The sequence below is a fragment of the Scyliorhinus torazame genome, chromosome 10, assembly GCF_047496885.1.
Source record: "Scyliorhinus torazame isolate Kashiwa2021f chromosome 10, sScyTor2.1, whole genome shotgun sequence".
Classification (NCBI taxonomy): domain Eukaryota; kingdom Metazoa; phylum Chordata; class Chondrichthyes; order Carcharhiniformes; family Scyliorhinidae; genus Scyliorhinus; species Scyliorhinus torazame.
Window position 1 is genome coordinate 50,956,460 of NC_092716.1, and position 24,364 is coordinate 50,980,823.

A 24,364-nucleotide genomic window follows, 5' to 3' on the forward strand; every position below is an offset into this window, starting at 1 on the left:
TTGTTTGTTTGCCATCATCTCGTACGTTCTTAGAACAAAAGAAACAAGCTTATGAGTAGAAACTGCATAAAAATAAATCAATGTGATATAATTAATTTATAAAGTATATTTATTACTTCAAATATCATATTTTAAAGTTATAGGAATGGTAATAACTGACAACTCTGAAAACCAGTTTGCAAAACATTGTCCTACCTTGGAGACAGTTTAATGAAGAGCACTTTACAACCACAATGGGATCAGGGGCGTGATTATGTGACCATATTGCGCTCGAGCGAGAGCACAACGCAGCCGGTAGATTCCGGGAGAGGCCTCCCGTGGGCTTCTTGAAAGCCTTCAGGCCTTGCAGGGTATATCCTAGCCCCTTAAGGCGTCAAAATCAGAATTCCACCCAAAATGGGCTTAACTAAACGGTGCTGCCTTACGTAGGCTTTAAACCTATGTAAGCAGGCTTACCCAGGATCTACTGGCCTCCTGGGATCTATCGGCCTCCTCCGCGAGGCTGCAGCCAGCTGCCGTTCAGTACTGGTCCACAAGAACGTAGGGGTCTCCCGGGCCGTTGGAGGCCCCTTGGTGGCCAGGGATAGTGCAAGGTGGCTCCTTCGCCCTTCCCCTGGAATGAGAGCAACATGGCACTGCCCAGCTGGCACCTTGGGACTGCCACCCTGGTACTGAAAAGGTGTCTGGCTGGCACTACCAAGCTGGCAGGAACAATGTCAGGGTGCTAATGCCAAGGGTCAGGGCCTGAGGGGGGCCATACCCATGAAAGGAGAATGGAGGGGGTTTTGAAGAGTTTGGGAATGCATGGCAGGTAAATAGGGGCCTCTGGGAGGTTGGGGGTGGTGATGGGTGGGGGGCCTGGAGAGGGGTGTGGGTGTAGTCACCCCAGGGGAAGTGTGTGGGATGGTGCCCATGTGTATGGCGGGGGTGACATTGCCCATAGGTGTGGGGACCCATAAGCTCCCTTAGAGATCGGGTCACCCTTTCAAAATGGCAGCCTGATCTCTGAGTTCAGCTCTCCAGCACTGAGAAAAAATTTGAACTGGGGGCTAAACCGGTGAGACCCAAAAAAGTGACTAAGGGCCCGATTCTCCCAAAACACTTCTAAGTTAATTTTGGTGGGTGTAGCATGATCAATCACTCACGAGACGAGAAGAGATGGAGTCAATCGATGGCTTTATTACGCAGACTTGTTCCCCAGCAGCACAGTTACAGAATGCGACTGCTGGGAGAACCCGGGCTCTTATACTCCGCCTTACTGGGTGACGCCAGTAGGCGGCTGATCCAATCGGGACCCAGTGTCTATCCACCAATAGCCTCTTGGTATCACAGGGTACCGTAATACCCCTAATACATACCACCACATTCACCCCTTGTTAAGAAAGAACCCAGCGGGGGTAGTGGACCGTATGGTGGTAGGGATTTACAGAGTCGGTACCTAGGATGCCGCTAACACGGCGGCTATGCTCTGATATCAAACTACCAGTACTATTCACAATGCCACTTTTACTGGGCAACTGAATTATTTACAGAGGCATTTCTTGCTTTGTTATACAGATTTGATGAGTCGAATGGGTGCCCTGGTCGTCCTCGCCGATCGTCTCAGCCCTGGTGGTGATGCAGGCGCTGGCTCGGGCACCGTCGTCTCTGGGAGTGTAGCGACCCTCTTCCTGCTCCACTACCCCTAGTCGCGACTGGGAGGAGGACCGATCCACCCGGGAAGGGGGCGGCTGTGGGGTGCGCCGGTGGGAGGGAGGGGGTGATTGGTGTTGGGGGGGGGGGTGTGGAGCTCCGGAGGGGGCAGCTGTTGGGTGCGCCGGTGGGAGGGAGGGGGTGTGTGGAGCTCCGGCGGGCGCCAGGTCCCGCAGGGAGACCGTGTCCTGTCGGCCGTCGGGATATGCCACGTAGGCGTATTGAGGGTTTGCATGGTGGAGATGAACCCTCTCGACCAATGGGTCCGATTTGTGCGTCCGCACATGTTTTCGGAGCAGGATGGGTCCCGGGGCTGCCAGCCAGGTCGGAAGTGACGTTCTGGAGGAGGACTTCCCAGGGGAGACCAGGAGGCGTTCGTGAGGTGTTTGATTCGTTGTTGTACAAAGCAGCGACCAGATGGAGTGGAGGGGGTCCGGGAGGACTTCCTGCCAGCGGGAAACTGGGAGACCTCTGGACCGTAGGGCCAGCAGGACGGTGTTCCAGACCGTTCCGTTCTTCCTCTCTACCTGACCGTTCCCCCGGGGGTTGTAACTGGTCGTCCTGCTCGAGGCAATGCCTTTGCTGAGCAGGAATTGACGCAGTTCGTCGCTCATGAAGGAGGACCCCCTATCGCTATGGATGTAGGCGGGGCAACCGAACAGTGTAAAGATGGTGCAGAGGGCTTTAATGACCGTGGCCGCGGTAATGTCGGGGCAGGGGATGGCGAAAGGGAACATGGAGTACTCGTCAATCACGTTCAGGAAGTAAGTGTTGCGGTAGGTGGAGGGGAGGGGGCCTTTGAAGTCCGGACTGAGGCGCTCAAATGGACGGGAAGCCTTTATAAGAACATAAGAACTAGGAGCAGGAGTAGGCCATCTGGCCCCTCGAGCCTGCTCCGCCATTCAATGAGATCATGGCTGATCTTTTGTGGACTCAGCTCCACATTCCAGCCCGAACACCATAACCCTTAATCCCTTTATTCTTCAAAAAAACTATCTATCTTTATCTTAAAAACATTTAATGAAGGAGCCTCTACTGCTTCACTGTGCAAGGAATTCCATAGATTCCCAACCCTTTGGGTGAAGAAGTTCCTCCTAAGCTCAGTCCTAAATCTACTTCCCCTTATTTTGAGACTATGAGTTTATGAGGTGCTCTTTATCTGGCCTGTAGAAGTGTGGCTTGCACTCTGCGCAGATTTGGCAGTTCCTGGTGGCTGTCCTGACCTCCTCGATGGAGTAGGGCAGGTTGCGGGTCTTTACGAAGTAATCGAACCGAGTGAACCCTGCGTAGCAGAGGTTCTTGTGGAGGGTTCGGAGACAGTCCACTTGATAGGGCATCGGAAGGCCTGTTCAGCTTTCCTTGACGATACAAGATCTCATAGTTATAGGTGGAGAGTTCGATCCTCCACCGCAAGATCTTGTCGTTCTTGATCTTGCCCCGCTGTGCATTATCGAACATGAAGGCAACCGACCGTTGGTCAGTGAGGAGAGTGAATCTCCTTCCGGCCAGGTAATGCCTCCAATGTCGCACAGCTTCCACTATGGCCTGGGCCTCCTTTTCCACTGAGGAGTGGCGGATTTCTGAAACATGGAGGGTGCGTGAAAAAAAGGCCACTGGTCTGCCCGCTTGGTTGAGGGTGGCCGCCAGAGCTACGTTGGACTCGTCGCTCTCGACTTGGAAGGGGAGGGATTCGTCGATCGCGTGCATCATGGCCGTTGCGATATCCGCTTTGATGCGGCTGAAGGCCTGGCGGGCCTCTGTTGACAGGGGAAAGACCGTGGACTGGAATAGCGAACGGGCCTTGAGCGCGTAGTGGGGGACCCACTGGGCGTAATAAGAGAAAAAGCCTAGATAGCGTTTCAGGGCCTTGGAACAGTGAGGGAGGGGGAACTCCATAAGGGGGCGCATGCGTTCAGGGTCGGGGCCTATAACTCCATTTCGCACTAGGTAGCCAAGGATGGCTAGATAGTCGGTGCTAAACACGCATTTTTCCCTGTTGTACGTGAGATTCAGGGCGTTTACGGTCTGGAGGAATTTTCGGAGGTTGGCGTTGTGGTCCTGCTGATCGTGGCTGCAGATGGTGACGTTATCGAGGTACGGGAACGTAGCCTGCAAACCGTACCGGTCAACCATTCGGTCCATCTCCCATTGGAAGACCGAGACTCCGTTAGTGACGCAGAATGGAACCCTTAAGAAATGATAGAGCCGTCCATCTTCTTCAAAGGCAGTGTATTTGCGGTCGCTCGGGCGGATGGGGAACTGGTGATATGCGGACTTAAGGCCTACCGTGGAAAAGACCTTGGGCGAGATTCTCCGACCTCCCGCCGGGTTGGAGAATCGCCGGGGGCTGCCGTGAATCCCGCCCCGCCGGTTGCCGAATTCTCCGGCACCGGATATTCGGCGGGGGCAGGAATCGCGCCGCGCCGGTTGGCGGCCCCCCCCCCCCCCGCGATTCTCCGGCCCGGATGGGCCGAAGTCCCGCTGCTAGAATGCCTGTCCCGCCGGCGTAGATTAAACCACCTACCTTACCGGCGGGACAAGGCGGCGCGGGCGGGCTCCGGGGTCCTGGGGGGGGCACGGGGTGATCTGGCCCTGGGGGGGTGCCCCCATGGTGGCCTGGCCCGCGATCGGGGCCCACCGATCCGTGGGCGGGTCTGTGCCGTGGGGGCACTCTTTTTCTTCCACCTTCGCCACGGTCTCCACCATGGCGGAGGCGGAAGAGACTCCCTCCACAGCGCCAGCTGGCGTGGCACCAAAGGCCTTTTCCGCCAGCTGGCGGGGCGGAAATTAGTCCGCCGCGGGCCTAGCCCCTTAAGATTGGGGCTCGACCCCCCAAGATGCGGAGGATTCTGTACCTTTGGGGCAGCGCAATGCCCGACTGATTTGCGCCGTTTTGGGCGCCAGTCGGCGGATATCGCGCCGATACCGGAGAATTTCGCCCGTGGTACTGTGTAATCTGATTGACCATGTCAGATATGCGGGGGGAGAGGGTACGCATCCAGCTGTGTGTACCTATTGATGGTTTGACTATCGTCTATGATCATCCTCTGCTTCTCCCTGGTCTTTACAACTACCACCTGAGCTCTCCAGGGACTATTGCTGGCCTGGATTATGCCTTCTCGCAGCAGCCGCTGGACTTCCGACCGGATAAAAGGTTCGGTCCTGGGCGCTGTATCGTCTGCTCCTAGTGGCGACGGGTTTGCAATTCAGGGTGAGGTTCGCAAACAGGGAAGGCAGGTCGACCTTGAGGGTTGTGAGGCCGCAGATAGTGAGTGGGGGTATAGGGCCGCCGAATTGGAACGTTAAACTCTGGAGTTTGCACTGAAAATCCAACTCCAGGAGTGTGGCAGCGCAGAAGTGGGGGAGGACGTAAAGCCGGTAGTTCTTGAACTCCCTCCCCTGCACCGTGAGGTTCGCGATGCAGAACCCTTTGATCTCTACGGAATGGGATCCTGCTGCCAGGAAGATTTTTTGATTACTCGGGTGGATCAGAAGAGAACAGCGTCTTACCATATCGGGGTGTATAAAACTCTCCGTGCTCCCAGAGTCGATCAGGCAGGGCGTCTCGTACCTGTTGATGAGTACCGTCGTTGTTGACGTTTGGAGCAGTTCGGGACCGCGACTGGTCCAGGATCACCGAAGCCAGTTGCTGTTCCTGCATTGGGGCGTTTTCTTCAGGCCCCGTGAAGTCGTCCATTCCGGGGTCCTTGGCCGTCAGCCAAGATGGCGGCGTCCACGGGTCGCACATGGTTGGGGGTGGACAAGATGACGCCGCCCATTGATCGCACGTGGCCGGGGAGCACAAAATGGTGGCGCCCATCCTTCCCGCATGGAGTCCGGGACCCGAGATGGCGGCGCCCCTCCCTCCCGCATGGAGTCCTGCCCCAAGATGGCGGCGCCCCTCCCTCCCGCATGGAGTCAGGGACCCAAAATGGCTGCGCCCGTTGGCCGCACATGGATCGTTGGGGGGGGGGGTGCCGGGGGGGTCAGTCGTGGCGGGGGTCCACAGTGCCCAAAGGGGCAGCCGCGCGGTCGGGGGCATATGGAGTCCGGGACCCAAAATGGTGGCGCCCGTTGGCCGCACATGGATCGTTGGGGGGGTTGAGTTTGGGGTCCTGGTTCTCCCCGGTAGATTGCGGCAACCCCCCGGGCCTGGCACACTGCTACAAAGTGCCCTTTTTTGCCGCACCCTTTGCATAGTGCTGAGCGGGCCGGGAAGCACAGCCGGGGGTGTTTCGTTTGCCCGCAAAAGTAGCAGCGGGCTCCCCCGGGTGGGCTGGCGCTCTGGCAGCACAGGCCCACCGGAGGTGTGGGGGGTCGGTCGTGGCGGGGGTCCACTGTGCCCAAGGGGCAGCCGCACGTTCAGGGGTGTAGGCACAGGCCTTCTGTGACGCCACATCGAGCGAGGCAGCGAGGGCCCATGCCTCCTTGAGGCTTCGTGCGTCTCTCTCCAGCAATCGCTGGCAAATTTTGGGACGGGAGCATACCTGCTACGAAGGCATCCCGAACTAGTAGTTCCGTATGTTCATTAGCCAAAACCGATGAGCAGTTGCAGTTTTCCCCCAGTATCAACAGCGCGTTGTAGAATTCGTCCAGCGATTCCTCGGGGATCTGCCATCTCGTCGTGAGCTGGTGGCATGCGTAGACCTGGTTGGCGGGCCGAACATAGGTTCCCATCAGCATGGCGAGCGCCGACTAGAAATCCTCCGCGTCCTCCATGAGAGTGTAGATTTCCGGGCTCACCCTGGAATGCAGGACCAGCATTTTCTGGTCTTCTGTAATCACCCAGGTGGCCGTTCGGAGGTATCCTTCGAAACATGCTAGCCAGTGTTTAAAAGTGGCTGCTGAGTTTGCCGCGTGGGAACTGATTCGCAGACACTCTGGTGTGATTCAGAGCTCCATGTCCTTTAAGTCTGCGTAATAAATTGTAGCACGATCAATCACTCATGAGACAAGAAGAGATGGAGTCAATCAATGGCTTTATTACGCAGACTTGTTCCCCAGCAGCACAGTTACAGAATGCGGCTGCTGGGAGAACCCGGGCTCTTATACTCCGCCTTACTGGGTGGAGCCACCCAGGCGGCTGATCCAATCGGGACCCAGCGTCTATCCACCAATAGCCTCTCGGCATCACAGGATACCGTAATACCCCTAATACCTCCTCTAACAAGAGTCACTATAAACTGGATTTCATGCTTGAACAATGGTGCAACCATAGTTAGCAGCCTCCCCCCACCTGTAAATTATATATTTGGGGCATTATCAGTGCTTACAGGATTTATGACGCAGTCAGCGCTTCTCATGAATAATACTCAGCGTTATTATGTAAATGACGCGCAGATTAATGAATAATGCATGAGAATATGCAGATGAGCGCAGGTCCCGCTGGAGCGTGGCGGCGGCGGCTTCTCTCCGGCACAGCGAGCGCTGTCATCATGGCGACGGGAGAAAGCTGAAGAGCGCTGAGCTGAGAGGCTGCATCGACATCAGACTGCCAGCCCCCCCCCCCCCTTCTTTCTTTTGACACTTCTGGTCCTTTTCGGTCGTTCGTTTGCACCAATGCGACTTTAACCGCAATGGCTGAAGTAACATCGCCGGCGATGGAGGCGGGAAAGCGGGCTCCATGCGTCCCGGGCCCCGACGCCGCAGTGACGGTGGAGCCGGTCTCCCCGCAGCCAAAGGCCGGCCCCGGATGCGGCTCGAGCTCGGCGGTTGCAGGGAGGGGAGTGCGCGTCTTAAAGGTAAACGCTTCACAGTCTGCCCGATGTTAATTGACTGCAGAATAGATGTTCGAATCCTAAAGCTAAATGTGTGATTTATTTTAAAGCGACCCTGCTGCTTCCATTTCATATCCCCACCCCCTCCCCAAAGAAGTTATTCAGTGAGGCTTGATTAGCTTAATTCGCGTATTTGCAGCAAAGATTTGACACATTGAAACGTTGTCGCTTCAACGCAGCGGATTCCCGGTGAACTGCTTTTCCCTGTCTTTGAGCGTAAACGCAGTAATTTTTTAAAATCGTCACTCTACCATTAACTCCCTCTAATGTGGGAAATACAGATGCTCTACATTTATAGATGTTTAAAAATAGCATATTGCATGATTTCCAAACCCACTCTTTACATTTTCTTCACTTCTGTAAGTTTGCATGTTACAGTAAAATAAAGGGAAAGTAAATAGATTTTAAAAATGCATATCTTTCTGTTCTGAGTTGCGCCGTTCTAATTTTTTGGGGTGCTCTAATATCTTGTGTTGAACAGTGAAAGCTATAGGAACTATCAGCGACCGGATCATCAGACGCAGATAGTGTGAAGGAATGGGTATCAGACTTTAAAATGTTATTCGTAGGTCGCGACCGTTAAAACATTTTAATGAGATGTTTTATTAACTGAGCCTTGATTGATGATTCAAAGGCGGGTGATGGCCTTCTAAAAATGGGACAGCAAAAATGAAAGTGGTCAGTTAAGCTCGGTGCATGTTCTGTTCCATTAGCATTCCTTTTGACTTGATGTTCTAACTGGTTTCTTGTTCTCATTAAGTCTGATAGACACTTTATTTTGCCTTTCACTCCGTAGCATTGGTCTCTTATTTGTACAATATTATTGTGGTTGGCTATTTAAAGTTCACCCACTGATATCCTTAAGAAAGATGGACCATGCACATGTGGCCCATGACATGTGGTCATGAAGGTGTTTTAAAAATATATAACATATTAAAGCTTTTATCATTTTCGGGTTGGTGGGATAGCAAGGTGATTCGAGTGAATCAAGCTATTTAGTGGCAGGGCTATTTCATTAAAACCTAATATGTAATTCTTTTGAATGTTTTGAAGATTTGTACTACTGAATATCCTGTGGTGTTGCTTGTGAGTCAGAGGCTGGTGTTCGAGTACTGTCTTGTTCCCTCCCTCCCTTTCTGCCCAGGCCTGTTGTCCTGTTCTGTTAGATGCTGTTTCTTTTTATGTCTCTTTGTTTAACAAAACAAACCTTGAGTAATCAGCATGCTTTCTACCACTATATTACATTTGTAGGGTCAGTGATATCACAGTAAGAGCAGTAATGGTGCAGGAGGTTGGATAGCTGCAAATCCAAGGGATTCCTGGCATAGGAAAGGATGGCTTATAATATCAGCACTGTTCATCACTGACTTAATTCTGACAGGTACTAAATTTTGGATTTCTGAGGATTTGTGCAGGTGTAAATTGAGATCTACTGAATACCTGCCTTTACTGACGTTGAAATAGAATCTCATCAATTGATGACTGAATAATCAACTATTGCATTACCTTTGACCAGTGAGATGACCGGAAAATGGTATTTATGGATTAATGATATGCTTCTTAGTTACTTATGAGGTTGCTACAACATGAGAATCATAGAATGACCAATAAGTTATCTCAAAAGTGATACTCACTTTATATAGACAGCTGCACTGTCACATCCCTTTGGTGCTTAGGGCTACTGCGTTTGTCTAGCCATTACTGCAGAAGGCAATTGCTGAGCAGTTTAAAATGCACCTTTTATGTCCTTGTAATATGTAATGTGCTTTGCATTTATTCAATGTAGGTCATTGTGCCCTGGGTGCTGGGTTTTAATTTCAATGAGCAATGCCATCTGTTTCAGGAATCTTGTGGATAGTTTAAAAATCTGGAGAATTGGCAACTTTGGCAAATATTATGATGTAATTTTTACTGCTCTGCAGCATTGAGTTTAATTTTTAGAAATTTGAGGTTTGTTGTAACAGATATACATAACCCAGTTGTGCATTTTGAGCAACAACATAGTGCCAGTTCTCTCAACCTCAGAAAGAAACCTTGCAAGATGCTTTACCTGATTAATTTCTATGTGATAAATAGTGTTCAATTACAGATTGATAGATTTTACTCTTAATCAGTTGCAGATTGATGTTCTTGGAGATTTCTAACCCTGTTCTGTCAGTGAGATGTTATTTTGTCACATTTTAGTGCATTTCGGGAGTACAGTTGATGGTGTTTTGATTACTATCAAGATTTCATTTTCCTTCAGTGCCTTTTTAAAAAAAACGTACTGTTTTGTGTGGGGACAAAAAAAAGCATTTTTTTGTTGTAAAAATGCTTTTATTTTTAAGTGGGGTAATTAAAATGTTTGTGATGCAGAGACGAATTGCTGGAATAAAGAAAAATGTTAGCAAGTCTACAGTGTAAATAGGTTTGTAGATCCCAATTCAGAAATGTGATTATATAAATGTTTGTGATGTACTGAAATTCTTTGTATTTCAGTGGTGAATAATAAATGACTCCAATCTGTTTCTGTCTTACACTCATCATTGTCTCCTCCAATCTTTTAAAAGAAATTATTTTATGTTGCTACTTGTTTGTATTTAATTTCACACCAATGCTTAGACCACATGGTGCAACCACCCTAACCATCCCATTTATATCTAAATTTTAGTTTGAATCTTAAGAACCTGAGTGCAATAGCAATTCATATTCTGATACATGTTATCAATCCTTCCTTTTATAGAGGAACATGAAGCGCAATGCCAGCAGGAGTTGCCTTGGAAAGAAGAATAGTCTGGGTGTACGAGAGAAAGAGTGGCTGAAAGGGGACATACGAAGGGGATGTATATGTATTCATGGAAAGGAGATGGTGACGTCGAATGCTTCTTCCTCCAGCTCTTCCCCGGGTGCATTACTGTCATCCTTATCATGCTCTTCTTCATCATCATCTGGCCCAGACCTGCAGCTGGTACTCTGCAGTACTGAAACCACAACAACAGAGCTGTGTACTCAGGATAAAGATGACCTCTACCTGCAACTCCATGGCGATCTCATCAGGTAGGGAAAACCATCAAAGAAAATTGCATTTCTGCAGGGAGATCACTAAAATGTTATCGTGTGAACTTTTACAGTATTAAATATGAAATACTGACTGTTTATTCAGAAGAATCCAGTGATGACATTTGGGTGAACAGTCAAAGTCACAGCCATACAAACGATTGTGAGGAGAGAGGACTTTTGACTTTTGGTGGCGGGTAGGAGAGCAATTGGCGGAATAAAAAATTAAACCGATTTATTTGTGGTACCAGAGGATTTAAATTGATATCTCAAAATAATATGACTCCGCAGCCTCTAAATTCAAGGTACTGTTTAAAATTCTCCCTGAAGTTGATGAAAACCACCTCTTTTAGTGCCTTGTTGCCGTTGGCAGTAGCAGCAAAGTCTCTTATTACTGTAATACACTATTGGTGACAAAAGTGCTGTAAATGTTTTTCAAAATGCAAGGAGGAAACTGAACTTTGTAATTGTACCAAGATGGTTTCTCTATGTTGTCAACATTTATAAAAAAAAAAAAAAAAAAAATTCTCAAAACTTGAAACTCGTCGCAAAATGTATCCTCTAATTCAGGGTTTCCCAAATTTTTCCAACCACGGAACCCTTTTGACCTCCCAAGAGTACTGATAGAAACCTTAAGAAACATTGTTATTGTGTTGAGGAATTAAACCACAAAAAATGATTATTGCGCAATAGCTACAAAAGTACAAAAACAAACTTAAAAGATGTTTTAATGTCTCATATGCATGCATTTCTTATAATTAAAATGCTCTGTTATTCAACAAATACTTCCAAGTCCTACCACTCTTTTACCATTTTTTAATGGGAGGGGCGATGTGATCTTTTGCTCACAAATCCATTGAAAACTGGGAGTGCTGCTAGACAGCTGGATTCTCATTTCAAATGCATGAGCTCACCCCATACGTGCACGCCTCTCCTGGGGCCCCGTGGCCCCAGCGAACCTCGCACTTTCTTGGGTCCCCGCTTTGTCTCTTGGGCCCCGCCTGCTCCTCTGGCCTCTCACTTGTCTTTGAGTTTAAATTAAAGTATTTCCAGCTCGCCCAGTCAGAGGCCAGTTTCTCTCTTCATAGGTGCTGTAGTCAGCCAACAAAGTGAAACAACCAACTTTGATTTGTGAAGCTGCAAGGACAACTTTCTTTAAAATTTACAACAGCCAAGGATTCCACGGAACCCAGTTTGGGAAACCCTTCTCTGGTGTTGCATGTGGGGCGATGCAATCCAGTGTTCTCTTCGGATGAAGTTGGTTTAGAGGATGTGGGATAATTGAAAGAGAAATTGCAGATGTTATCCAGTCCTCATCTTAAATTTTTCCTTTTTCTCACCCTATTTTTCTCTTTCATCACACTAGGTTAAAATCCTGGAGATTCCTACAGAATAGTGCTGTGGAATGAATGCCAGCGTGGGTTGGTTAGACAGAATGGTCTATTTCTGTGCAGTAAATCCTGTCTATCTTCACCATGCGGACTGTACCAGTTCAAAGTGATAGCTTACCACTTTTTTAAGAGCAGTTAGGATGGACAATAAATGCTGGCCTTGCTGGCAACACCCACATTCCTGTGAATAGACACATTTAAAAAATAATATTTATTTTAATCATGTTGTTTGAGGAATACTGGCCAAGAGAACACTATATTCCTTCAATTAATGCCATTTGGATCTTTCATGCCCATCCAAGAGGGAAGATGGGACCATATTTCTCATCCAAAAGATGCCAGATTCAACAGTACAGCACTCTCTCAGTACTCCGCTATAGATACCATTAATTTTGCCTTGCAATGATTGCCTTACAATCTGAGAATATTGTTGGCCATCAACAGCAGGGTTGTCTTTCGGTGTCATTTCCATAATTAGTGCAAACCAAAATCAAATTGACTCCACGTTTTTTTGCAGTATACATTTACAAAATATTTTTAGGGACAATTTGAGGAGAACAATTTTATTTTGGGGTCAGATGACAGCAATAAAATGTTATGTTTAAGACTCTGATTTTTTGACATTATTCCCTAAAATCCATTCCGAGGTAGTCATCGTGTATTTGCTGCAGACTTGGTTTAAAGTTACTTTTTATAAAAAGTGGCCATAAGGGATTTTCTTATAATTCTTACTTTAAGAAACTTGATCTGTAACTTTTTAAAATTTTGGTATATCTGAAGTCCTTTTGAACTGTTTCTTGCCTAATTCTGCTTTTAGTCTCGCACTTCAGCTTACAGCCAGGAGAGTTGGGGCCATTTTTCTTTCCTCTTTCCCACCTCATACTTCACAATTTCCTAAACTTTATTTCTGTAGGAGACTTGTTTGTTAATTTTGGGTTGCCTCCTTGTTATGGCCAGTAGGAGCTACTTTATGATCTGATGAGTGGGCTGCGATGATGAACGTCGGGTGACATGCCAAACTAGCTGCGCCATCTTTTACAGATGCATGAAACTAAAGGCTATTCTGACCATTTTCTTACTTCAGTGTTGGATATAAACTCTCTCCAGTGTATGCCTATGTTATGGGCCAGGGCTGAGAAACTCCAAAGTGTACTATGAAGCTCACCTGACCTTAACTTTAATGTTGAATTCGTCTAGGATGAGCACAAGAGCCTTCACTTCAGGTATGATTCAACAGACTTCATAGGCACTTTTATCAAAACAAAGTTTATTATAAGAATTTAGTTAACATATATAAAACACAAAGTAAGAATTTGTTATCAATTATAAACGAAAAAAAAACGAAACAGCTACAGTAATCTATGTATATAACTCTTAATGAATTCCCCTTAGCTGTTCCAATTCAATGTAAAATCCAGTAAAACCAAAACACCTTTCAATGGGGGTGGCCCAACACACTGTATTCTCACTTGAATGGGACTGGTCCTTTCCCTGAGATTCTGGTCCAGTTTCCAACCAGCAGATTTAAAACTCCCTCAGGAAAGCAACTCCAGCTTTAAGGTTATCAAGGCAGTTTGCCACACACAATATGCTTTCAGTTCACTGGAACAGCTTCAAAATAAAACCGGGAAAACTTCCTTCAGCTTTCCAACACTGCTTCCACTACAGTCCAAACGAATGAAACCAAAAAACTAAGCCCCCTCTCACCTGATGGCCACAGCCCAGCTCCCACACAAATGAAATCAATGACGCTGTGCTACAAGCAATGTGGTAAAACAAATCCTTTCTTAAAGGGACACTCGCATGACACCTAGAATTCTTCGAAGACATCTATTGTCAAAGGCATTCAGTTTCCGTTCTTGGCAGGTGTTTAGGTTCCAAGTTTCACAACCATATAGGAGAGTGGAGAGCACATTTGCATTGTGCAATTTACCATTAGTGTTTATCGAGAATTTGAAATTGGTGGCAAACTATTTAATCCCAGAACTCAGTCAAACTCTTGCATCACTCCAACCTCAATCATTGAGCTCCAATACACTGTTGATTCTATAGTAAGTGCTGTATTGGAAACTCATCTCCAGCGAATTTCTGACTTATTTACTGAGGTATATGAGAAGATGGACCTTGAAATCAACATTCAGAAGACCAAAATACTGCTGGATATCTAAAATAAAGATCAAAAATGCTGGAAAAACGCAGCAAGCCTGACCGTATCCATGGCGCGAGAAACTGAGTTAACATTTTAGTCCATATGACTCGACTCTTAGCTCTGAAGACCAAAGTCCTTCATTAGCTCACTGCCCCACCCCCATTGATTTGAATTCATGATCAGTACCTGAAAATGTGGAAGACTTCCAGTACCTTGGAAATATCTTTAACAGAAGGCTGACATTGGCAAAAAGTAATCAAACATAATTTGAAATCTGCTGGTGCAGACTTTGGCCACCTGAGGAAGATCGCAACATCAAAACTAAAACCAAGCTCAACTTGCATTTATACAGAGGGTTGTGAGACTGGAGCAGGTTACAGAGATACTGAGTATCCCACTGACAATGTCTACCTCCGGGTGTACCCTACCTTGACTACTAGGCTGAAACATGGACAGCGTACAGGAAGCACCTCAACGCACTGGAATCATACCACCAATGCTGCCTGCGGCAGTTCTTGCATATTAAGTGAGGGAAAGACATACATCGGTGTCTCCTTAAGCAGGCTCCACAAGCTTTGAGACTATGAGCAGTTTTGTTGGGCTGGTCCTTTGGTTCGGATGTTGGATATCCTCCAAGCTCAATCCAGGCAGGTGCACCAGAGGAGGACAGGAGAACTTCAAGGATGTGCTGAAAGTCAATGTGAGGAAATGCAACCCTGATCGAACCAGATGGCAGCAAAATCTATGCGAAAAATCCCAGCATTTTGATGACCAGTGATTTAAAAAAAATAAGAGCAGTGAAAAGGACGCATCATGACTCTAATTATTAATACACAACCAGATACCCCACAAGAAATTAAATGCCTTGTGTGCGATAAAGTTTGCAGATCTCGAATTAGCCTCATCAGCCACCTTCAGACTTGTGGAAGACTATCATTCTCGCTTGCGAGGGATAGCTAATAATTGACAGTTCCAAATTGTTTTCATTTTGGTTGAATGATGCCAATACTTGACCTATTCTCGCCTTGAGCTCTTTGTCCATGGCTCCCTGGATATTAATGGGACCACCCAGATAAATGGTGTCCATTTTGTTTTAATTACCATCAATATCTGTTTTTTGATGTCCTGTTGTCATTCTGTTTTGAGTTTCTGGAGAGTCCAACTCTCGGCCTGATTGCTGATTGAGTTGTTGTGCTTTTGCAACCCTAATATCTTGTCTGACAGGCAGAAATCGGTAAGCTGACCTTTAATGATTCATTTCAATCCCAAGATTATCCATGGTTGACTTCAGTAATACCCAGTCATAAGCGACAAGGGAAAGGATGTAACCTTGCCTGGTGCCAGACAGCGCACATCCGCCACTAAACGTCTTCTATTCTGACACAGGGTCTGGAACCCTCCAACAATTTCCTCTAGCTGAAACCATCCTTGGTGAGATGCCATGTGGAGAGTGAAGGACGATGTCAGCTATCCGTGGTCTTTATGAAGTCAGTAAAGCTGACGGCCGGGAGATTTGGTATTCTTTGATGTTTTCAGTGATGTGCCTCCATGTAAAAATTTGCTCCGCGTGAGAGCATTTTGACCTGAAGCCTGTTGTTGTTCTTGAATACAGTTAAGGATAATTTAGCAGTAGATTTGACGTGGCATTGATAGGAGAGTGACTTGCCTCTAATTGCCACATTCAATAAGATTGCCTTTTTAGTTTGCAGACACAGACCATTTGACCCATCTTTCTAATCTTTAGGAACAACACTACTGCCCTGGTCTTGGTTGCAAGGTTGACATAGCTACTGGACAGTTGTTTCTGCAGTCTATCTATGCTGGGAGATTTGTTCTTGAGTGCAGCAATTGCCTTTCTCCTTCATTTTCACTGAACTCTCTCTGCACTTATTAGTAGCTCAGTTGGGGGCTAATCAACCTAGACTGGGTTGGTTGCAATAGTATCTGTTGAGGATTTTGTGTAAATGTTCTGCCTTATCTTCATCTTTTGAGATAGCTGCACCATTCTTGAAGGTATTCTGTCCCATCCTTGCTTTCATACTGCCTGAAATCATCTTTCCGATTTGGGGAAAAGCGATCTCATGTCATTGTGGGCAGTTGCATCTTCTTCTTGTGCTTGTATGTTCATTCATTCTCACTTGTTTTTTTTGAGCACTCCTGTCTTTATTTATATAAAGTTGATTGAAGGCAGTGTTTCCTGTTTCATTTTTCTGTCATTCCTGATGAACTACCTTCCTTTCTGCTGTATGATTCCATATGTGGTAAATGATCCATGCTTCCTTCAAAGACGTTGGTATCCTTTTTTAAAAATAAATTTTAGAGTACCCAATTATTTTTTTTCCAATTAAGGGACAATTTAGCATGACCAATCCATCTACCCTGCACAACTTTGGATTGTGGGGTGCGTCCTATGCAGACACTGGAAGAATGTGCAAACTCCCCATACCAGTGACCCGGGGCTGGGATTGAACCCGGGTCTTCGGTGCCGTGAGGCAGCAGTACTAACCACTGCGCCACAGTGCAGCCCCAGACATTGGTATCCTAGCACCTTGCCTTCTGCTACACTCATTGCTACCTTCAGTTCTTACCACCAGTCTACTGTTCCAGGCATGAAATCAGCTAGGACATGAATTCTGATTCTAAGGGTAAGTTGAAAATCATCTTCAGCAAGCTCAATGACAATAGAACTAATATCAAATCTCATCAATCTCTTAAGATTCTTCTGCCTTCAGTTCGATCGTGGTCTTGTCTGTTACCAAACAGTGACTACTGAATATGACTACCCTTCAATACGCTCTTTAACATCCTCCAAGCATGTAGTTCTCCAACTTAACCCTACAGCCAGATTGTCAGTTTGTGTTTTGAGTATTGTGATCCTGTATTTTCCCTAAACATACAATTAAGATAAAAAAATTGCTGACTGCAGAACTTTGTTGACTGCAAAACCTTGGACCCAAACTTGCACATTACCACTTTCCTGAATCTTTGCACCCTTCCCAATTCTGTATATGTGTGTACTTTTACATTGAAGTACTGTATGGCTTGGATATATTGAGCCTACGCTGCAACTGCAAGTTGATGACGTTTGTCAGAATGAGAAGTTTATTCTTGTAAATATGGCAACTAATAATAATCTTTATTGTCACAAGTAGGCTTACATTATACTGCAATGAAGTTACTGTGCAAAGCCCCTAGTGACCACAATCCAGCGCCAGTTTGGGTACACAAAGGGAGAATCCAGAATGTCCAAATGACCTAACAGCACGTCTTTCGGAACTTGTGGGAGTAAACCGGAGCACCCGGAGGAAACCCACACAGACCCGGGGAGAGCATGCAGACTCCACACAGACAGTGACCTAAGCCAGGAATCGAACCTGGGACTGTGGCGCTGTGAAGCAACAGTGCTAACCACTGTGCTACCATGCCGCCAAAATGCAACTTTGTGCACTTCTCATATTTTCTGCAGTTGTCTTACAGTTGATGTTATTCCTTACTTTTGAACAGCTACTCTGTTGTCATGAATTTCTAACATGTTAAAATTTACTGTGGGTGATGTGGGTAATTGTGATAGAAGTATTTGTGCCTGTAAAATAGTTTGGTGATAAATCTAAAATAGTAACTACCACCAAATTAGCAGTTTTGACAATTGATTCTTTTGTTTTAGAATGGTTTAGACATGTTAACAGTGAACCATTTTTAAATTTGTTGGCTCGCAGGACAATTGCAGAAAATGAATGCAATTTGGTCCATATTAGCTCATCCTTTAAGATCTTTTAAGGGGCTGGTTTAGCACCGGGCTAAATCGTTGGCTTTGAAAGCAGACCAAGGCAGGCCAGCTGCACGGTTCAATTCCCGTACCAGCCTCCCTGAACAGGCGCTGGAATGTGGCGACTAGGGGCTTTTCATAGTAACTTCATTTGAAGCCTACTTGTGACAATAAGCGATTTTCATTTCTTAAACTCCTCCCATTGCAATAACAGATTGGTTCTTGAAAGATTCTCGGGTTTTTGCCACAACTATACTTGGCAGACCATTTAATACAATGATGACTGTGTGAAGAAAATCTTTGTGACAGAAGCTCCAAACTAATCTACACTTTCCAGGTTTTTCTTTTCCGTACTATTGTGTATCTTTCATTTTAATGCTGAAAAGCCCAAGTTTGCTCAGCCTTTCCTCAACTCAGACCTCCAAGTGTGGGGAATCATCCTTATAGCTCGTTCCAGGGCTTGAATGTCTCCTTTGTTTCTTGGAGACCAGAGCTGCACATGACACTGGTTTGACCAGAGCACACTACAGTTTGATCAAGACCTCCTTAATTGTGCTGTTTTATCGAGAACATTTGAATGTGACGAGGATAATGATAGATTTCAAGTGGGCATTGACAGGCTGGTTGAATGAGCAACTACGTGGCAAGTGAAATTTAAGGCAGAGAAATGTGAAGTGATGCATTTCGGTAGGAAGAACAAGAAAATAAAGGATACAATTCTGAAAGGTTTTCGGGAGCAAAGGGACCTGGGGAATGTGTGTGCAACAATCATTGAAGGTTGCAGGGCAGGTTGAGAAAGCGATCAACAAGATCATTCAAGATCCTAAATATCAACAAGACATTCAAGATCCTAAATATTACAAATAGAGGCATAGAATATAAAATCAAAGAAGTTATGGCGATCCTTTTAGAAAATACTAGTTCAACCTCAACTTGTGCATTGTGTCCAATTCTGGGCACTACACTTGAAGGATGTGGAAGCACTGGACATCATGCAGAAATGTTTTTTGAGAAACTTTCAGCGATGAACTTTCAACTTCACTTACATGGAAGATTAGCAAAGCTGGGCTGTTCTTGGCAAAGAGAAGGTTGAGAGTATCGGAGATTTTCTTAATGCTCAATATCATGAGGAATCTGGACAGAATATTAGCAGAATGGTTGAGAACCAGACGACACTGATTTAAAGTGATTGAGAAAAGAACCAATGGTGAAATGAGGAAAAATATTTTATTAGTTGGGATCTGGAATGCAATGCCTAAGTGTGTGGTGCTGCCAGATTCAATCATGGTTTTCAAAAGCTAACTGGACAATTAATTTAACAGAAAATATTTGCAGGGCCAAGGGGAAAAGGTAGGGGAGTGGAACTATTAAACTATTTTCTAAATGGGGAAATGCTTCGGAAAGCAGAAGCACAAAGGGATTTGGGAGTCCTTGTTCACGATTCTCTTAAGGTTAATGTGCAGGTTCAGTCGGCAGTTAAGAAGGCAAATGCAATGTTAGCATTCATGTCAAGAGGGCTAGAATACAAGACCAGGAAGGTACTTCTGAGGCTGTATAAGACTCTGGTCAGACCCCATTTGGAGTATTGTGAGCAGTTTTGGACCCCATAATCTGAGGAAGGATGTGCTGGCCTTGGAAAGGGGCCAGAGGAGGTTCACAAGAATGATCCCTGGAATGAAGAACTTGTCGTATGAGGAACGTTTGAGGACTCTAGGTCTGTACTCGTTGGAGTTTAGAAGGATGAGAGGGATCTTATTGAAACTTACACGATACTGCGAGGCCTGGATAGAGTGGACGTGGAGAGGATGTTTCCACTTGTAGGAAAAACTAGAACCAGAGGACACTATCTCAGACTAAAGGGACGGTCCTTTAAAACCGAGATGAAGAGGAATTTCTTCAACCACAGGGTGGTGAATCTGTGGAACCCTTTGCCACAGAAGGCTGTGGAGGCCAATTCACTGAGTGTCTTTAAGACAGAGATAGATAGGTTCTTGATTAATAAGGGGATCAGGGGTTATGGGGAGAAGGCAGGAGAATGGGGATGAGAAAATATCAGCCATGATTGAATGGCGGAGCAGACTCGATGGGCCAAGTGGCTTAATTCTGCTCCTATGTCTTATGGTCTTATGGAACTAGCTGAGTTCTTGCAGAGAGCAAGCATTTGCTGCAACCATTTTAGACTCTCACTGTTCCTTTCTAGATCGATCTTGTGTTATTGAAGCAGTTGTTATTCTTGATACTTTTTTTGACATTTTTCTTTTGTTTATAGGAGAATGAATCCTGATGAGAGGCCTCTGCAAATCCTTTATGATTACCTAACTGGATTAGGTTTCCAAGACCCAGTGCGGATACAGGAGGAAGGAGCCATGGCTGATCTGAGCTGCATGATTAGATACTTTCATGGTAGGATTTCATATGCTGTTTATTAAAGATTTCTGGGAGGAAGGGGCATTAATGTTTTTACTGTTTCAGATTTGGAGAAATTTCTGATCTCCAATTGTCAGTGCTAGGTTTGTGCACATTAAATTATTGTAATTCAACAATATGATAGAGCGTATGGTTTTCAGCCAAATACCTGGACTGTTAGCCCTTTTATTGTCAATCATTACAGACTGCTTCTCTGTTGGGGTTGAATTTTGTTACTATGTCAACTCACTAATTTTGCTTTGCTAGGATGGTATGCTACTTTTTGGGAGAGGTAAAATTGGATGGTTGTCTCTTAGTCAAAGAATCTTGTCAGTTTATCATTAAATAACACCCACGGTCAAGGAACTGCGTTTTGCAAATGAATGGAGTCATCTCAAAGTACTTCACAGCCAATTAGATGCAACTAGAAGATGCCAAGCTTGGCAGATGGGCACAAAAGTATCTGCAGCAATGCTTATAGCTTTTTTCCTTATTCAGTGTATAAGTACAGCACACATTAGGATGGTATCAGGGAAAAATGGCATCATAATATTAGCTTTATCTGCTTCCTGTCTCCTCAAACGGGGTGCCATCGTCAGATTTTTATTTCTCCCCCCAGTAATCCTCGGGTTCTGAGGTAAGAAATGCACAGTCGGTAAACTGAAATAAAAGCACAAAATACAAGGAAGGAGGAAGGAAAGGAAATTGCTTATTGTCACAAGTAGGCTTCAAATGAAGTTACTGTGAAAAGCCTCTAGTCACCACATTCCGGCGCCTGTTCGGGGAGGCTGGTACGGGAACACGTGCGCATGTTAGTCAATGTTTGAATAAAAGAAGTTTACATTTTGATTAGCTCTAATCCATTTGCAGTACTGTTGTATTAACGTTGCTCGAACTAATTTTGTTATTCCTCAATCGTCATTCGTAAATCTAAGAGCATAAGACCACATTGAAGATAATGTGCTAATCCACTGTGCCATACAGGCTCTTTTTCTTAACTGATTTCTGTACTTTGTGCATAAAGAGACTGGATTAGCACCGTGGGCTGAACAGCTGGTTTGTAATGCAGAACAATGCCAGCAGTGTGGGTTCAATTCCCGTACCGGCCTCCCTGAACAGGTGCCGGAATGTGGCGACTAGGGGCTTTTCACAGTAACTTAATTGAAGCCTACTTGTGACAATAAGTTATTATTATTCCACATTAACAAACAGCTCACAGGATAACGTAATCCACAGTTTACTAACATTGCAAGGTTTACATTTTCCACTTCAAGGTCTATCCAAGATCTTAGCATGAAACAGCACCTGGATGGCATGTTTAGTCCAAGTATTGCTTTTTGGGTCTATAAGGGCATTGAAATGGAGCAGTAATTATTTTATAACTGAAAGTTGGGAGGTATTTATATGTTGCTTAATTAGGAACAGATTGTGATGATGTATGAGACTAACGATTGAGTATTGCTGAAAATATATGTTGTTCAAGCTTTTCAACTTGCATTCATCAGGACAATAGATAAGAATGCCAAATGTAAAAGGAACAACAATGTGTACTTCATGAGAAGAGAGTGCTGATTGGTTGGCAAGTGGACTCTGGTAGAGGCATTGCCATGGAGAATACACCAGTGAATTTGTGACTGACAATTAACTGTCAAACGTCATTTAAATACAAACTAGTAAGATTCATAGAATCCCTACAGTGCAAAGGGAGGCCATTCAGCCCATTGCGTCTGCACCGACCCTTTGAAAGTGCACCTCAGCCCTATCCCCACAACCCTATAACCCCACCTAATCTATTGGACACTAAGGGCAATTTAGCATGACCAATCCACCTAATCTGCACATCTTTGGACTGTGGGAGGAAACCGAAGCACCCGGAGGAAACCCACGCAGACACTGAGAAGACACACAGACAGTCACCCAAGGCTGGGAGTGAACCAGACCCCTGGCACTGAGGCAGCAGTGCTAACGACTGTGCCACTGTATCACCTAGAACAAGATTGACTCTGCACAAGGCATTGCTCTGGGGAATGAACCAGAGAAAGATTGTTGCCTAATTTTGTTTAGTTGAAGCAGGCACTATGTGTGTATGTTTCCTTTCCCTGCGAAGACCAGGGTTCCGTGGGTTAATAAATGCAACTTTTCTAGCACGTGTGGTCTTAAACTGGTTGTCAGAATAAGTCTTGGCACACCTGGGCTTGTTATTTTTTTCTTCTTTTAAAAAAATAAATTTAGAGTACCCAATTAATTTTTTCCAATTAAGGGGCAATTTAGTGTGGCCAATCCACCTACCCTGCACATCTTTGGGTTGTGGGGGGCGAAACCCACGCAAACACTGGGAGAATGTGCAAACTCCACACGGACAGTGACCCAGAACCGGGAACAAGCCCCACCCGGGCTTGTTTAGCAAATGTTATTCAATTGCAGAATCACATTTAATGTTGAACATTGTGTTTTGCAAGCACAGGCTGTTTGGATATGGTTGATACCTTCCCTGTTGCGAACAGCCGAAGGGACATGCTGTTTAATATGATCCACCAGTCTTTGGGACATAGTCTACATACCTGGTGTCACACAAGCACTAAAATTAATGTAACAGATTATTCATTTGTTTTGTAAGCAGAGTGTCTTTTTGACTTGACAGCAGCATTCTGTTAGTGGCAAACACCACTCATGTTGCTACTGCATAGCTTCACCTATTGCTCAAATATTTGAGATACCTTGCGGTTTGAGGGTAATCTGAGGTAAACTGGGCACTTCTCAGGACTGAAAGTGGCAGCTTTAGGCCCATTGATAAGTTTTCAAGCACTAACTGGTTGGATATGGTTGGTACTTTGCCTTAGTGGAGGGACGTGCTGTTTAATATGACCCACCAGTCTTTGTGATATACAGCAAGCAATGAATGATCTGATCAGGGCAGCCATTATTGTAAGGATGACTTTGAAGCGCCATATTTCAGTATTAAGCTTGCACAATAAGCAAATGGCTTTGGCCCTATTTACAAGGTTGTCAATAAGGCCAGTCTCATATGACTGCTCCATTTCAAAGGTGAATTTCAGCACTCGATGGAATCCAGTAAGGTGTGTAAGGAAATCTTTGCAAGCCGCTGTGCATTCCAATATAATGAACCTATCTATCTACATATTGGAAATGTGCAAGGGGCAGGAGATTAGGTATTATTCCATCAAAGAAGCATTTCTTGTGAAACCCAGCAAAAATGTTTGTGAGTTACTAAGTTACTGAGCTCATAAGTTCGGTGAATACTGATTCTCACAATGCCAGCGGGTCTAAATCTCGATGATATAGTGCCATAGTGCAAGTATCTATGGCTTCCCTGAGTGGTGCATTGATGAACAACATGCTAGCAATGCCAAATGAGCATACGGACATGGCATGGACAAATGATTCTTTTCTCTCACCCCTGGCACTGATGTGTCCAACAAGAGGTCATAATGACCCAGCGCCTTGCCACATTTGCTATTCTTTGTGTATCAGCAATCCCTTCAACTATAAGGGCATCATTAACAAAGCTTAAGCCTATTTCTTTTGCCAAAAATATACATGATTCATAAAATATATAAAAGAGCATCCCAAAACATTTCAATGTGTCCATTACAGAAAGTGCAATAGGGCGTGTTGCACTCTGGTGCCTCAATACAATTGTGTTGCATGTAATCTTTTTCTATATATCCGGCATGCAGCCTCAGGTGTTCTACACCGTTTCCAGCCCCTCAGTGCACTTTGGCTGAAAGGCCTTAGATGATGGCCATTTGCCCATTCCGCTTTTGTGGCAGCTGCCCCAAGCTTTTGTGTATCCTAAGAGGAGAGAAGGATCTGTTTGCGATATTTTCCTAAGGATGGCACCATGGCAGTATGGAATTCCCTGATGTAGAACTGATGTGTGCCTAGGATGTCTCCCAAGTTTTGATTCTGCATTTTATATATAGTTGATTTATTTAAGAGTTCATTTGCACTTGCTTTATTTTAAACAGTTGCCTACAATAAAATGAATTAAAGATGATTTGCTTTTCCTCTTGCCAGAACAATCATTTACTTTTTGATAATCACTCAGTTCAAAGCGGATGTAACTATAAAATCATTGAATGTTTTTTCCTAACAGTTGCCCCACTGTGTGTTTGTCATCTTCACT

At 45.3% G+C, this 24,364-nt stretch overlaps 1 protein-coding gene across 2 annotated transcripts in view; it reads left to right on the plus strand.

The window, feature by feature from the left end:
* The first annotated feature begins 7,074 nt into the window (after positions 1 to 7,074).
* The window catches only part of phlpp2 (PH domain and leucine rich repeat protein phosphatase 2), a 162,235-nt gene continuing 144,945 nt past the window's right edge, over positions 7,075 to 24,364 (plus strand). Inside the window, exons 1-4 of one of the 2 annotated variants that reach the window (XM_072518093.1) lie at positions 7,325 to 7,433; positions 8,721 to 8,850; positions 10,192 to 10,505; positions 20,081 to 20,214. In XM_072518093.1, coding sequence (XP_072374194.1) covers positions 10,198 to 10,505; positions 20,081 to 20,214 — 442 coding nt within the window. In that variant the 5' untranslated portion in view covers positions 7,325 to 7,433; positions 8,721 to 8,850; positions 10,192 to 10,197. Of the gene's footprint in view, positions 7,434 to 8,720; positions 8,851 to 10,191; positions 10,506 to 20,080; positions 20,215 to 24,364 lie in introns of both variants that reach the window. The other variant, XM_072518092.1, reaches the window with a different exon arrangement.